This window comes from Cryptomeria japonica, chromosome 10 (assembly GCF_030272615.1).
Source record: "Cryptomeria japonica chromosome 10, Sugi_1.0, whole genome shotgun sequence".
Classification (NCBI taxonomy): domain Eukaryota; kingdom Viridiplantae; phylum Streptophyta; class Pinopsida; order Cupressales; family Cupressaceae; genus Cryptomeria; species Cryptomeria japonica.
This window is the reverse complement of record NC_081414.1, coordinates 444,320,194-444,335,684: the sequence shown is the minus strand read 5'-3', so window position 1 is coordinate 444,335,684 and position 15,491 is coordinate 444,320,194. Positions and strand designations below refer to the sequence as shown.

Here is a 15,491-nt window from a genome sequence, read left to right as displayed (position 1 = left end):
TACTCTTCCACATTCTGCATACATATCTATGTGAGCAATAGTCGCAGCTGCAGCTGGTCGAAACACTTTAGGAAACCACTTATCAATTGCACATAACAAAACTAAAAATTATGAATTCTTAGTCTGTAGTGGAAGGGGAAATAAGTGCAACCTAGTCATCAACTCTTCGATGTATCACACGCTTCACAGTTTGTGTAACATTTTGGTCATCTACAAGAGGTTGTTCAATAGTCAAATTAATGTTCACATAAAGATTTGATTGTTGCAGTTTCTCAAAGACCTCTTGTTAATACATCTGAATTCCTTTGCTTTTCCTACAAGTTCTTAACACATATCATGAGCTAATTTTTTGTTTACTGAAATCTCAACAGGGAATTCTCCACATCTGAAATATAAAGAAGAAACATAAAACAATTTATAGCCATATTTATACAATGCTAGAATTAAGTAGGTACTCATTATGTGGAGAATTTCATTTTAAATTGGTCATTTGAATGTATGTGGCTTTCTAATATATTTTCGTAGTTGTAGGGGCATTCATTTCTGCACACGGTCTGTTAAGAAATCACACCCTAAACAAACATGCAGACCTGCATCTCTTAGAAAATCAGCACTAATCCAGATCACCATTTCTTGGAAATCGAACAGGTGTTCCTGTCTAATTTGCCTCCAAGACAATTTAGCTTTATTTATTTTTATTTTTTAGTAATCGATTACTACGCTACAGCTATCGAAAAGTATATGATCATAATAGTAACTAATTACATCAACATTTTATAAATTTAATTTTCAACATCTATGGTTCAACAAAGCATGTGCAAAAAGTTGCTTTGCATGTTAAAGGTAGAATGCATTGCACCCTATTTCATTGCTACTGCCTATGTTAAGACTAAATTTCAATTTTAGTTTTTATTGTAGAACAATTGCTCATGCACATTAATAACATGTGCTTATGTGCGGGCAATGGGATATATGAGCCTTTAATATCATTCTCCTTTAGCCCACCAGATAGAAACTGCATATTATTTTCTGCTAAATGCAATACTACTAGTCTACAAATAAGTATGTTGCAAAATAATTCATAATTGCGTACATTCAAAATTTTGAAACATTGGTTCATGTCCTTCACTAATATGGGTTATAGTCATGAAGCATATTGCATTCAACCTGATTGCACATGCATATTAATAACATGCTCTTATGTGCAGGCAATGGCATAAATGAGCCTTTAATATCATTCTCCTTTAGCCCACCTGATAGAAAGTGCAGATTATTTTCTACTAAATGCAATACTACCAGTCTACAAGTAAGTTCTGTGTTACAAAATAATTCATAAATGCGTACATTCAAAATTCTGAAACATTGGTTCATGTCCTTTGCTAATATGGGTTGTAGTCATGAATCACATTGCATTCAAACTGATTGCACGGTAAATCCATCCTCAATAAGTTCAGATCTTCTCTTACCCTCCCATCTCCGTATGTGTTTATGAGAAAATTTCTTAAAGCAGCTCCATCAGATTAAAAAGTAGTCTCTTCAAGCCAATTGATAAACAAACATTAATTGATAAACTAAGATTCATATTTCATTGCTCCCTATCTTTGTATTCTAATACAAGTTTTCTTTGAATTTTTTTTTGCAGATGGTAATCCTTCTTTCTCATGAAACAAATAGATGGGGAATTCGATGCACTTCACAGGACATTTTAATATGCCCGGTCCCAATCCCAAATAACTTTAGCGGTGCTTAAGTGAGATGGTAGTGGTCACATTTGGTACAAACCCCACGATCACATGACTAATTCTATCCATAGCCATAATCTCTCTATGAACAAGCATGGCCTTTTTTATGGCACTAAGAAGACATGGATGTTTTTGCTTTTGTATTTTATAGTTAGTTTGTGATTTCAGAAGGCTCTTTCTTGGTTGTGTTGTTTGACAAATTTAATGAAATATTATGGATCTCCGAGCTCCATTCCTCATAAATAGAAGATCAACCATGTAATTGCTTACATCACTGTAATTCAAACGCCCAGTTACAGAATCATTTAACTCTTATCAAATACCATCTTGATATTGATGTGATTAAAACATAATTGGATACATTTGTTTGCTAATCCGAAGATAGCCATGCAAAGACAAGGTTTTTGTGGATGATATTGTCAGTGAAGTTTGCATTAATATCTATCACTGCTAATAAACAAAGCTATCAAACTTCCAGAAGACAGAAAATGGGCTTTTACCACTCAACTAGCTGCCCACGACTAATAAAGAAATATGGCTAATATTATAATGCATTTAGTAATTCAAACTGGCATAGACAACTGTAAGAAGATTATTATCTGGTATTTTAATTCTCCTTGGCCTTTTTGTGCAGTTAAGACATTGCTTTGTGCTTCATGTGGAAAATTTAATATCCAGTTGTGTTGTTTATAACTTGGGATTACATAATGAAGATTGATATTAGTTAGGTGTGATTTTAGTCATGATCCTTTGGCAACTGGATTACCAAAAAACCAGGAAGGACGCCATGAGTTTATAACCTAGCAAAAGTGACACATCCAGCTAATCTGAACTCTATCTATAATGTAAGGCTTTTATGGTCCACCAAAAATTATAAGAGGAGAGAATTTAATCATTCTTTATTTCTTCAAGTCCTATTTAAATTGAAATTATATATGTAATAAATTAAAATATTTTTACTTTTAAATTGTGTGGAATTTTTATATAAATACTTTACATTACATTTTGTATTTATTATTAAAATGAGATAGTGACGATGAGGTTTCTAAAGTCTATGTAGTAAATGTAAATGTAAGCATATGATCATATTCCTGGTTGCTAATGTTCTTTTTCTAAGCCCAGTCCATGTAATATGGTAAATGTGCAGCAACTTGATTTCTTATTAGACTGGCATTTATTTTCTTACGAAATTAAAAATAAAACTTGTATTCATATAACAGCTCAAAGGCAATGTTTTATGAGGCCATTTGTTGAGGCACTTTGGACAGAGACAGGTCACTCGTACTCAGATGCTCAAGCATCCTTTCAGTTGGGACTCAAGATTGTAGCGTTGAATCTCCATGGGGCCAGGCTGAATGTATGTGCAGTTAGTATACTCAATTGTGTACTGAATGTATATATACCTCTTTTTCTTAATAGCAAGTCTCCTACGTGATGATTAGTAGAAGATGGATGGACCATGTATCTTTCAGCCTACTAATTCTCATAAATTGAGGACAAAAACTGTAGCATATATTAGCTAAATCTGAATTTCACCCAAACTTACGAACCCAATAGATTTTAGCAAATTGAGCGTAACTATACTTCAGGGACTTTTGTTATAGGTACGTGACTATTGTTCACTTGTTAAGGTAATTCTTTTGGTAAGTACTGTGCGTGCCAGTGTTGGATCTGCCCAAGGTCAAATATTCCACGACCCTTCACAAAGTATTGAAATTGGGTAAATTACAACATCCAACTTAACGACGCACAAAGGGGAATTTATGGAACTATTAGTGCCTCTTTGAAAAGTTTGGTGCAATGTTATGGCACATGAATCACATAATACACTAATAAAAAACTCAAAATAACATTTATCATATCAATAAAAATTAACACAAGGAACACACAAGAGTGGAAATTACATATTTTCTTGACCAGTAAAAACTTTCACATATCATAACTAAAATATAGTTATTAATGTGTTATTCATGAAATATTTTATAATTATAGATATTATTGTTTTAAAATCCTCCAAACTTTGCATGTACCATGACAAAGTTTATAATATACATAAAAAAAAATTAGGTATCAATGCGATCACAAATTGTCAAGATAAATAATATAAAACAATATTATTAAATTAAAAATATATTAGTTACAATTAATAAATTATTATTTCAACTACAAATTAAAAAAATAAATTAAATTTAAGAATATATTAGTTACAATTAATAAATTACTATTTCAACTATAAATTAACAAGGCAAGTACTGGCCACTATGTGACACTTGTTTTAAATTGTAATTATACAGATTATTATTAATATTATTAGTATGAATTTAAGATGACTACTTAAAAATAATAATAAAAAAATTAAATTTCATTAGACCACCAATTTCACAAATTATTTTTGAATAAGTAAATTATTTTTGAGAGATCAGATACTTATGTATAATATTGGTAAAAAGTAGTAATAGTTACGAACTATATTTATATTCATGATATACAAATCACAATTTTAAAGTTCAATTTTAAAATAAGTGTCTCTTATAAAGAATATAGAATAGTCTCATATTAAGATATGAATCATTATATTAGATTATAAAAAAATTCTTTTCCATTTCCAATCAACATAATTATTAAGCCAAAAGACCTCTTACAATCGCATTATAGATATCAGCCATCCATATACACAAAATCATGTCCTTAAATTTCCGTGACATCTTTGAATCCTGACCTTTAAAATTCAATCCCCTTAAAATTAAAACCTCCATAAAGAATGCAAAGCAAACGAATAAAATTAAATGCATTAAACATTAGAATGCTTAAAAAACGGTGAACATGAATGCAAAATAAAATCAAACTTATTTACCCTTATGAATTCGTAAAACTCGGAGAACGTGACTCCACCTTTTATGTAGAAATCGTTGATGAGTAATACCAAGAAAACGGTTATTAAACGTGCAATACAAGTATTGAGTTCGGTTTGACAGTTGTAATTCGGGTCAAATATTCTATGATCCGTTAATTTAATACCCTCTCTTTTGCTCACCATACAACCTCAAATCCTCCTCTGCCACTCACTTTCAGCAAACCCGCGCATTTTTATTAATTCGGCCGTAATGTGAGCCCCCATTTCAGCCGCCAACTTACATTCCCCTTCCCCTGCCTTCATTTCGGGTTGAGGATAACTACATGCGGATGCCCTCATTGCCATTGCAGTTTGTCAGTGCAAAGCGGCCGTTTTCTTTAATTTCGCGCTTTTTTGCCCTTTAGCCGTGATTTATTGCTGATAAACATGATTTAACAGATAAATTTCATGCTCACCATCAGGCGTAAAAAAATGATTCCATTTAAACAGTGGGTGGGAAACCTCCTTAGTGGAAACGTGTTCTTTAATGACAATATCCATGTTTCTCGTGGAACACCCACTGCTATGCCTATCCACTTCGCCGATTTCATTTTGACTGCACTCTGCACTACCCTCCGTCCAAAGCAATATATTACTTGACGCCCATCCTACATTTGTTGAATCAAATCTTCTCTCTCATGGATTCCTCTTCCTGTAACCTTACCTCCTTTTTCTCCATTTCTTTCGGTATTCTCTGCAGCCTTCTACTCTTGCATTCATACAATCTCAATTTATTCTCTTTTGTCCCTGATCAATGGAATTCGATTTCTTCGTCTTTGGCACTGCAAACTAATCCCAGGTTGGACTACAGCCAACATCATTTACACGGAAAACATCACAATTCTACAGCCAAAAGCACTGCCCACGAGATTCAGGTTTATACAGTCTATGTTAGCTTTCTAAATTTGTTTGTGACAGTTTGTTTTTTGATAATGGTTTAGCACTTTTCCAAAATGGCTCTGTTTTTTTCTTGTTTCGATGATATAATTTTGCAATCTTCTGGGACTGTTAAAAAATCTCCATCCATGCACTAAATATTACTCGACTATAGTATAATGGAACAAATTTGTAAATTAAGAGATTTATACGAGACTACCTTTTTAATTTTGTTTGATTTACTTATTTTCAGAAGCTATCTTCTGGACAAATTTTTGCAATCTTACAATCATTTGCTCTGTTTCTTGTGCAATCTGATGAACAAATGAAAATGTAATGTAGAATTGAATGAATGTGCAGGTGAAAGGAAAAGGGAAACGGATGAGGCGCGTGGAATTGGAGCTGAAAGGGGCGCGAGTAGCCCATGCAAATGGCGACACATCCATCTATAGGACCGCCTTTGCGTTTCAGCAGTAAGCGACCAAGTTCCACTGTTACTGTATTTTGATTTCTATGTAGGGTTTGGGTTTGAGTAAATATAAATGTTTGTTGTTGCAGGAGTTATAGGGAAATGGAGAAGAGGTTCAAGATGGACGTTTGTATATAAGAGGGAGAGGTGCCTCTGGTGCACCATGGGCCGTGTAAAAACATATACACGAGCGAAGGGAGGTTTATTGACGAGCTTCAATTCCTTACATCAGCCCCGGAGGAAGCCCGTGTTTTTTTCCTTCTTTTCAGCGTGGTAATGATGGTGAGCTTCGTATACAAGCCCAAAACGTACAATTTGACGCCCCCGAAACGGTTTGTGAGCGATTACATTCGTGTAGTGAGCAACAAGTATCCCTTTTGGAGCCGATCGTTTCTTCTTGTCCTGCCATGATTGGGCATGTCACTACTTACACCCTTGTTTTCTTCACGTTTATTTTTTTTATATTTATTGTATCTTGGTTGATTTCGCCTCTTCCTTTGCAGGCGCCAGAAACATCCAGGGTAAATCCATATCTGTACAATAAGGCAATTAGGGGGTTTTGGGCAACGCAAAAGGCCTATTCTTGACTTCTTTGCAGGTGGAAATCATGGGCCAATCAGACCTTTGCTGTTTAAGCAATGGAAACATGATAATTATGATTCTTCTTCTTCTGATATTCGAGTGTATGAACACACCCCAAAGCAACTCTCCCTCCCTTATTCTGATATTGCTTGTGTCCCAGCGGATACGACGTTGCAAGTCCTCGAATTGTAGAGGCGATCTACAGTGAGTGTGTGCCGGTCATAATGTCAGATGATTACGTTCTTCCTTTCAGCGACGTCCTCAATTGCAAGGCATTTTCGGTATACCTCCCAATATTTGAATCGATCCCTCTCGCAAGATATGTGGAGATGCAGGAAAGACTGAAGCAAGTCCGGACACATTTTGAAATAAATGAACCTCCCAAACCTTACGACATGATCGTCCATGACATATGGCTGAGGAGACTAAACGTTCAGCTTTCCCAACATCACTGACTCATTATATCCAACTTCAATACCTGTCTGACGAGCCAAGAAAAACAATGTCTGAGAAAAGGATCGGATCTACTCTCACTCATGAGAATGTATAGGTACCATTCCTTACTTGCTTACTCACTAGTGCCTAATCCATGCTCTCAAGGAAAATACACGAGGAGAGGTCGACCGCACTTCATTCCCCGGCAAATGGAAAGGAAAGGAAAGAATATTCATTCTTAGCGTATTAACAAAGCCAACTTTTAACCCCATTTCTCTAGGACGATAGGAACAGTATAAGAGATCAGGTTTACACAATTTTAAACCCTATTTTCCGATTAGCTCAAGTTAAAGTCCTTTTTTGTACTTATTCTATAAAAGTGATATTCAACTTTGAAATTCTACTTAGATAATTTTTTAGGTTGAGGGAATGAATGATCGGTGATTTCTATAGTTATTAAGTTTGCATTTATTCAATTTTAACAATATCTTATAATAGTCTTTAATTTTGAGATTGATAAAATGGTCGTGAAAGAAGCTTTCTTTCATGATGATTTGGGAGAAGAGATTTTAAAAAAACTTTGTGTAGTCTCAAATAGTATCCTAAAATATAGTAACTTTGTGTAGTCTCAAATAGTATCCTAAAATGTAGTACTAGAAGCCAATGTAGTCTCAAATAGTAGCCTAAAATGTAGTTCTAGAAGCCAATAGGTGAAGCAGTTGTGGAGAGCTCAAGAGAATTGTTGCAGGTGTGAAGTCCTAATTAATTGAGAGATGAAGTTGTGAAGGTGAATGTTTAGTGTGAGAAGTGATAGTGATTGAAGGTGAATGTTTAGTGTGAGAAGTGATAGTGATTGCAGGAGAGCTCAAGAGAATTGTGGAGTTTTAGAGTATTATTAGTAAGAGATCTATGGGATGTGGAGAGCCCCATTGAAGGATAGTTGCAGTTGAAAGAAAAAAGATGTCATAGCATCAACCCATAGGAATCAAGAGGAAAGAGAGGAGAGAATGGTTGCAATAGACCATCAGTTGGCAAGTGAAAGATGAGAATACGATGGAAGTGAAAGTACTTCATAGGTTAAGGTAGTAGAAGAGGCGAAAGTTCAAAAGGAAGAGGTTGTCATAGAAGTCGACCAAGAACCTAATGAGGATGGTACATTGTTCATGATAAGTGAAGGTGTACCCAAGGAAGTTATAGCTACAATCAATGGTAATGAAGAAGACATTGCAATAAAAGAGGTTGGAAAAGATGTTGTAGCAATTGAGGTAATTGATTTTGTTGTTTCATGCAATAGAGGTGAAAAAGAATGAGTTGAGTTGGTGTATGTAGTTGCAATTGCGGATTAGCGATAGTGACATTTAGTGGAGGTGATCAGTTCATGGTGAATTAAAATCCATGAAAGAGGAGAAGAGTTCAAAGGTTATTTTATGGAGGATGTTGGCAAGTGTCCTATCTAAGTGTTGGAAGAGGTGAAGGAAGAAGACTTCTGATGCACTTGAAACAATAATTGTGATTAAATTATGGAATCATGGCATGAATTTCCTTAAAAAAATCTCTTATTTTTCCTGTGATTTAAACCTACATTAATCTACCCTTTTTACCACGATTCACTACCAAATTTTTTTTATTTCTCAAAATATGCTAATGTTTTTTTACCAAAAATACGTACATGATTTTATCTTCAAACCCTTGTGTTCTCTACAAGACACTAATAAATACTCTTTTTTCACATAATTTTATACTTGATACCATGTGAAATGAAATATAATATAATTTACTTTAATATTTTGTTACATTTTAATATAAATAATTGTATTTATGAATACCTTGTTATATAGAGTTCAAATGATGGAACTAAAAATAAGCCCTAGATTCTAATAATCATTTAATAATATTCTAATGACCTATGAGGCAAAAAGTAATGGGGGCCGGCCTGCTATTTAAATAACAGGCCCCTTTTTGTAAACGGGCCCAATATGAACTTCTGAATAAACATACATGCTATGGTCATTTTTAAAACATAGTTTTTAGAACTCCATTCAAAAAGTTATTTTTTATTATGTGGGTATTAAAATAAATTACATATTTGGAAAGTACATTCAGAGGGATATCCAAATTATCTTAGATCTTTGATGGATCATAAGAAATATTTTAATGATCTAGATTATGACAAAAAAGGGTATCTTCTAAAATTAGCCTAAAATATTATGGCTAACTTGTGTATTAAAATTTGTGCCATTTGGGAACCACTTTTGGGACCATGTATTGGTACATGATTTTGAAACGACTCGGTTTATTTTCATTTGAATTGGGTGCTTGGAGTGGAGTAAATAATAGTTGATTTGTAGATATCGTTACACAACTAGAATTACTCTTTAAAGTTGTCTATTGGTGATAATCCTATGAGGGCACCTCCTTGAGATTGTATTGTAACCCTTTGTTGTTGAGAATGCAATCTATTTATATTTTAAAGTTTGTGGTTTTTCTTTTATATGGGTTTTACGTGCACATAACCTAAGTTATGGTAGAGTTTTATTATGTATCCTTATATGTAACCTTATGTTTTGTTCAATTTTTACACATACCTTCTCACATGTTAATGTATGAATTATTTTTTGCACATCTACTTCCTTTTATGTATGCCTATGTATAGAGTGATTTGAAGATACATTATTTATACATGAGAAGTGGGTATTGAATCAATATTAATAGATGTAAATAATGGAGAATTATAAGCCTTATGATATGTGATATTGTACAATAACTTATTTCAATCATGTTATAATTTGTAGATATTCATCATATAATGTATTATTCATAGCATTAGAAGTCACACACATTTTTTTATATATCCTCTATGATATATATGCCATGGAGTGTATCATTTTAAGAGAAGATCATCAAAAGTAGTATGCAAAATTAGAATCAAGTATGTAATAGTATCAATATTCGTGGAAAGGGTATGCAACACATGGTAATCATAGATAAATGGGGGGAATTTAATAGAGAAGGAAAAGTAATGATCAAATCCTTAATAAGAAGGATCATATTAATGATAATTTAAATCTTACATGGACAATGTTGTACTATTTGTAATCTATATATTTCATGAGTAAGTCAAGGACAAATGGAACACATTCACACATAATATAAACATTGTGTAATTAGTAATGGAAGAATTTCATAGATTGAGGATAAGGGGCCATGAGGATTCATGAAATGAAAATTAAGGTCTATCCAAGGACAAAAAGCATAGGGTCCACAAGATTATGTAAAAAATATCTAAAAACATAATGAGAGTAAATAAATGATGAAATACAATGAAGTAAAATGTATCATAAATGATAAGATGAGTCCCATATCAAATCTAATATAAGGTGCTAAAGAGTAGATAGTATTGGGTAGGACATGGGTAAAAGCTACAATATGTGAACAAGCATAACAAAACTTAGAAGAAAGATAAATCAATGAAGAACAAAGAACAAAGGAAAATCAAATCAAAAAGTTGGTAAACCCTAAAATTAAGAAGATAACCTTGGTGGAAAATGTAGGTAATTTAGGATTGGATGGGTTCACCAAATGTAAAGGAAAAAAAATGCTTTCCCTAACCTTAAAATAGGCCCATCCAATATAATGCACACACATATAAGCAACAATTGACTTAGCTTGATTAATGATGATTTGTGGGCTAATGTAGTTTGAAAGAAAATTATATGAACTATAAAAATAAAATGCAATGGATAGTGGGTACCTAGCTCTATGACTAAAGATGTGTACCCTTGATGATGATTATGAAATTTAACTATCATTGGTTTGAGAAATTGTACCTTTATTAGTATAATACTACAAATTATATGAAAGACCTATTCTTTACTTAGCATTGATTTTGTGCCTATAGATTAGTTACAAAACAACTAGTTCATCCTTTTGTTTTGAAATGTGGATGATATTCAATGTTATTTGATAATAAAAATAAGCGCAATTAAATACCTTTAAATACAATGACAAATTGATAAATTACACAAATGTGTGTTTGGTCAACATATGAAAGAAAGGAATGGGTGGGAGTTGGTCAAACTTTGAATTTGAAATTCGAAAATTTGGAGCTCACATCTATGCATAAATATACATCTTGCATTCAAATGAATGACTTGGTAAATGGAAAGGTAAAAGCACGTGGACAATAAATTCTATAGAGATAGATTTATGAATGAGAAAAAAATATAAAAATTGAAATATGTGTAAATAAGTAAATAATGATAAATCGATAAATTACACAAATGTGTGTTTGGTCAACATATGAAAGAAAGGAATGGGTGGGAGTTGGTCAAACTTTGAATTTGAAATTCAAATATTTGGAGCTCACATCTATGCATAAATATACATCTTGCATTCAAATGAATGACTTGGTAAATGGAAAGGTAAAAGCACGTGGACAATAAATTCTATAGAGATAGATTTATGAATGAGAAAAAAATATAAAAATTGAAATATGTGTAAATAAGTAAATAATGATAAATTGATAAATTACACAAATGTGTGTTTGGTCAACATATGAAAGAAAGGAATGGGTGGGAGTTCGTCAAACTTTGAATTTGAAATTCGAAAATTTGGAGCTCACATCTATGCATAAAATATACATCTTGCATTCAAATGAATGACTTGGTAAATGGAAAGGTAAAAGCACGTGGACAATAAATTCTATAGAGATAGATTTATGAATGAGAAAAAAATATAAAAATTGAAATGTGTAAATAAGTAAATAATGATAAATTGATAAATTACACAAATGTGTGTTTGGTCAACATATGAAAGAAAGGAATGGGTGGGAGTTGGTCAAACTTTGAATTTGAAATTCGAAAATTTGGAGCTCACATCTATGCATAAATATACATCTTGCATTCAAATGAATGACTTGGTAAATGGAAAGGTAAAAGCACGTGGACAATAAATTCTATAGAGATAGATTTATGAATGAGAAAAAAATATAAAAATTGAAATATGTGTAAATAAGTAAATAATGATATAAAAAAGGAATTCTATAGAGATAGATTTATGAATGAGAAAAAAATATAAAAATTGAAATATGTGTAAATAAGTAAATAATGATATAAAAAGGAATTTACATGTACACAAAATTAAATCATTTATCAATATGTCCTTTTATAAAATTATTCTCTTTTAAGATAAGTAAAAAACTAAATGAAAAATGACATAAAAAGATAAAATACACCTTTACAATTATTTCAGAATTTATAAAAATTAAAATTCCAAAAAATAATCAAATAATATCATGTTACATAAAATATACGACCGTGAAAGAGGCCGGAGGAACTTTTAGTACCGCCCTTGAAACACCGGCGCTAAAAAAGATGATTCCATTTTAAGTGTCGAAGACAACCTCCTTTAAATGGGACCGTTAATTATTCCATATATGCATCTCTCGTGGAAGGCCCGTTATCCCAAGTCTCCCTTTGATGCCCATCCATTTCGCCGCTTTCATCGAAAGCAAACATACTACTTAACACCGGCCCATGTCGCACATTTGTTGAATCACATTGAGACCTTTACCTGTCATCATGGATTCCTCTTGCTGTAACCTTACCTCCTCTTTCTCCCTTGCTCTCTCTATTCTCTGCACTCTTCTACTCTTGGATTCATACAATCTCAATTTACTCTCCCCTTTTATCCCTGCACAATGGAATTCGATTTCTTCTTCTGTGCCACTGCATCCAAATCCCAGGATGGACTACACCCACAATCATTTGCACGCAACATATCACAATTCCACAGCCAAAAGCATTGCCGACAAGATTCAGGCGAGTATAGTCTAAATAGCACCCGAGTATAGTATAAAAAAACCAATTTGTAAATTAAGAGATTTATACGAGACTATATCTGTAAATTTGTTTGGTTTACTTAATTTCCTAGCTATTTTTTTCGATGAATTCTGGCAATCTTGCCATTATTTGCTCTCTTTCCTGTGCAATCTGATGGACTGCGAAAATATAATGAAAGATCGAATTAATGTGCAGGCGAAAGGAAAAAGGCAAGGGAGGATGCGCGTGGAAATGGAGCTGAAAGAGGCACGAGCAACTATAAGGAAAGGTGCGCACTTTCGCTTTCCCCCTGCAAATGGATACACACCCCGCGGCGTAATCTATAGGGACGCCTTTGCATTTCAGCGGTAAGCGATGGAGTTCCAGTCTTAGTGTATTTAGGGTTTGAGTTTGAGTCTATTTTTGAGTAAATATAAATGTTTGCTGTTGCAGGAGTTATATGGAAATGGAGAAGAGGTTCAAGATGTTTGTGTATAAAGAGGGAGAGCTGCCTCTGGTGCACAATGGGCCGTGTAAAAACATATACACGACAGAAGGGAGGTTTATTCACGAGATTCAATTGGGAAATCGATTCCTTACGTCAGACCCGGAGAAGGCTCACGTTTTTTTCCTTCCTTTCAGCGTGGTAATGATGGTGAGCTACGTATACAAGCCTAATACGTACGATACGACGCCCCTGAAACGCTTTGTGAGCGATTACATTAGTCTAGTGAGCAACAAGTATCCCTTTTGGAACCGCAGCCTTGGCGCAGATCATTTCTTCTTGTCCTGCCATGATTGGGCATGTCATTACTCAAACCTTCCTTAATTTTCTTCATCTGAATTTTGATTTTCCTTGTGAATTTCCTTTCTTGATTTCGCCTCTTCCTTTGCACTTTTCAGGCGCCAGAAACATCCAAGGTAAATCCATATCTTTTCAACAAAGCAATTAGGGTTTTGTGCAACGCAAATACCTCAGAAGGATTCAATCCCGCCAAAGATGCATCACTACCCGAGGTAAATTTTAGAACGGGTGCAGCAAACGGAATGATGGGAGGTAATTCTGCTCTACGAAGGCCTCTTCTTGCCTTTTTTGCAGGTGGAAATCATGGGCCAATCAGACCTTTGCTGTTAAAGCACTGGAAAAATGATAATGATTCTTCTTCTTCTTCTGATATTCGAGTGTATGAATACCTTCCAAAGGAACTCGCCCCGTATTATAATGAGATGATGAAAAAGAGCAAATATTGTTTGTGCCCCAGCGGATACGAGGTAGCGAGCCCCCGAATTGTAGAGGCGATCTACAGTGAGTGTGTGCCGGTCATAATATCAGATGATTACGTTCTTCCTTTCAGCGACGTCCTCAATTGGAATGCCTTTTCCCTCTTCCTTCCTTCCACTGAAATTCCCAATCTGAGGACAATACTCGACTCCATCCCTCTCACAAGATATGTGGAGATGCAGCAAAGACTGAAGCAAGTCCGCACGCATTTTGAACTAAATCAGCCTCCCAAACCCTACGACATGTTCCACATGATCCTCCATTCCATTTGGCTCAGGAGACTAAACGTTCACCTTACTCCACATGACTGACTACTGACCCACAAATTCTTTTGAAATTTACATGTATGTGTATAATTACTCAGTATCATTCTTTCCTTGCTTCCTGTGTAAAGCAAACTAGTTGAGGCCTCATCCATGCTTCGGAGAGGTCCACCTCACATTCATTCCCCGACAAATTGAAAGGAAAAGAAAGAAATGTTCATTCTTAGCGTACAAACAAAGATACGATATATTTAACCCCATTTCTCCAGCCCAATACGAACATTCTATAAGGGTTAAGTGTACACAATTTTTTTATTTATTATTTTATAAATTATGGCAGGGGGCATCTTGATGTTAGAGCCTCATGTGGAAGCATTCTTTCAGAGAGAATATTTATTCTGCTCTTAACCAACGTCTTTAGTTAATTCGTTTAATACTATAATGATCATTTTGGTTAGTGTTTTAATTGATAATATTTATTTTCATATGATTTAAAATACTTTATTTCTTTATTTTTATTCTTTATCTTTTGAGATTCTATTCAAATCTTTATATTTATTATCTTTACTTTTGATTAAATATGTGAGTGTGGGTTTGATTATTAATCATCATTGTTTTATATATTATCATCTTATATTATTAATATTTAGTGTGTTATTATTTAATTGAACAATTTCTTATTGTTTAATTAAAATAAATTAATTACCTATCATTCAAATAAATAAATACATAAGTAAATATTCATATATTTATCAAATATATAAATATAATATCAAATCTTACCTTAAATAAATCAATAAATCTATAAATTTTATCTCATGAATTAACTATCTAATCAACATAGTTAATACCCCAATCATGCTAGTCAACTTATCCATGCAAACAATTTCTTCATGCAAGACCACAACATAAGCATATCACATTTAATGCTCACTCATAGGTTTGCATGAGTTAGAATAGTATTTTAAATTTGATTTTTAATGCTATTACTTATTTATTGTAACTTCATGTTTATATTTTGGTGAACAATTGTTTCTATAGCGATTGGCTAATTGTTGAACATGATGCGAATAATTGTTTATATTTGATCTAGAGCCATGAACTAGTGAGGTGTCAATCAAGGGACCTCA

General features: G+C 33.5%; 1 protein-coding gene and 1 pseudogene across 2 annotated transcripts; both read left to right on the top strand.

Annotated features, from left to right (window-relative positions):
- Window positions 1-5,180: 5,180 nt before the first annotated feature.
- On the top strand, window positions 5,181-7,296 carry LOC131067493 (probable glycosyltransferase At5g11130; annotated as a pseudogene).
- A 5,202-nt stretch (window positions 7,297-12,498) lies between these two features.
- Window positions 12,499-14,718, top strand: LOC131067546 (probable glycosyltransferase At5g03795). Of its 2 annotated transcripts, none has more exons than XM_058002606.2 (4): window positions 12,499-12,816; window positions 13,033-13,105; window positions 13,270-13,618; window positions 13,720-14,718. In XM_058002606.2, exons 1-4 carry the CDS (start codon window positions 12,696-12,698, stop codon window positions 14,407-14,409), a joined length of 1,233 nt encoding a protein of 410 aa, XP_057858589.2. In that variant the 5' UTR covers window positions 12,499-12,695; the 3' UTR covers window positions 14,410-14,718. The 2 variants fall into 2 exon arrangements, with proteins under 2 accessions (XP_057858589.2, XP_057858590.2); XM_058002607.2 differs by having other exon boundaries at window positions 12,749-12,816; window positions 13,033-13,184.
- The last annotated feature ends 773 nt before the right edge of the window (window positions 14,719-15,491 follow it).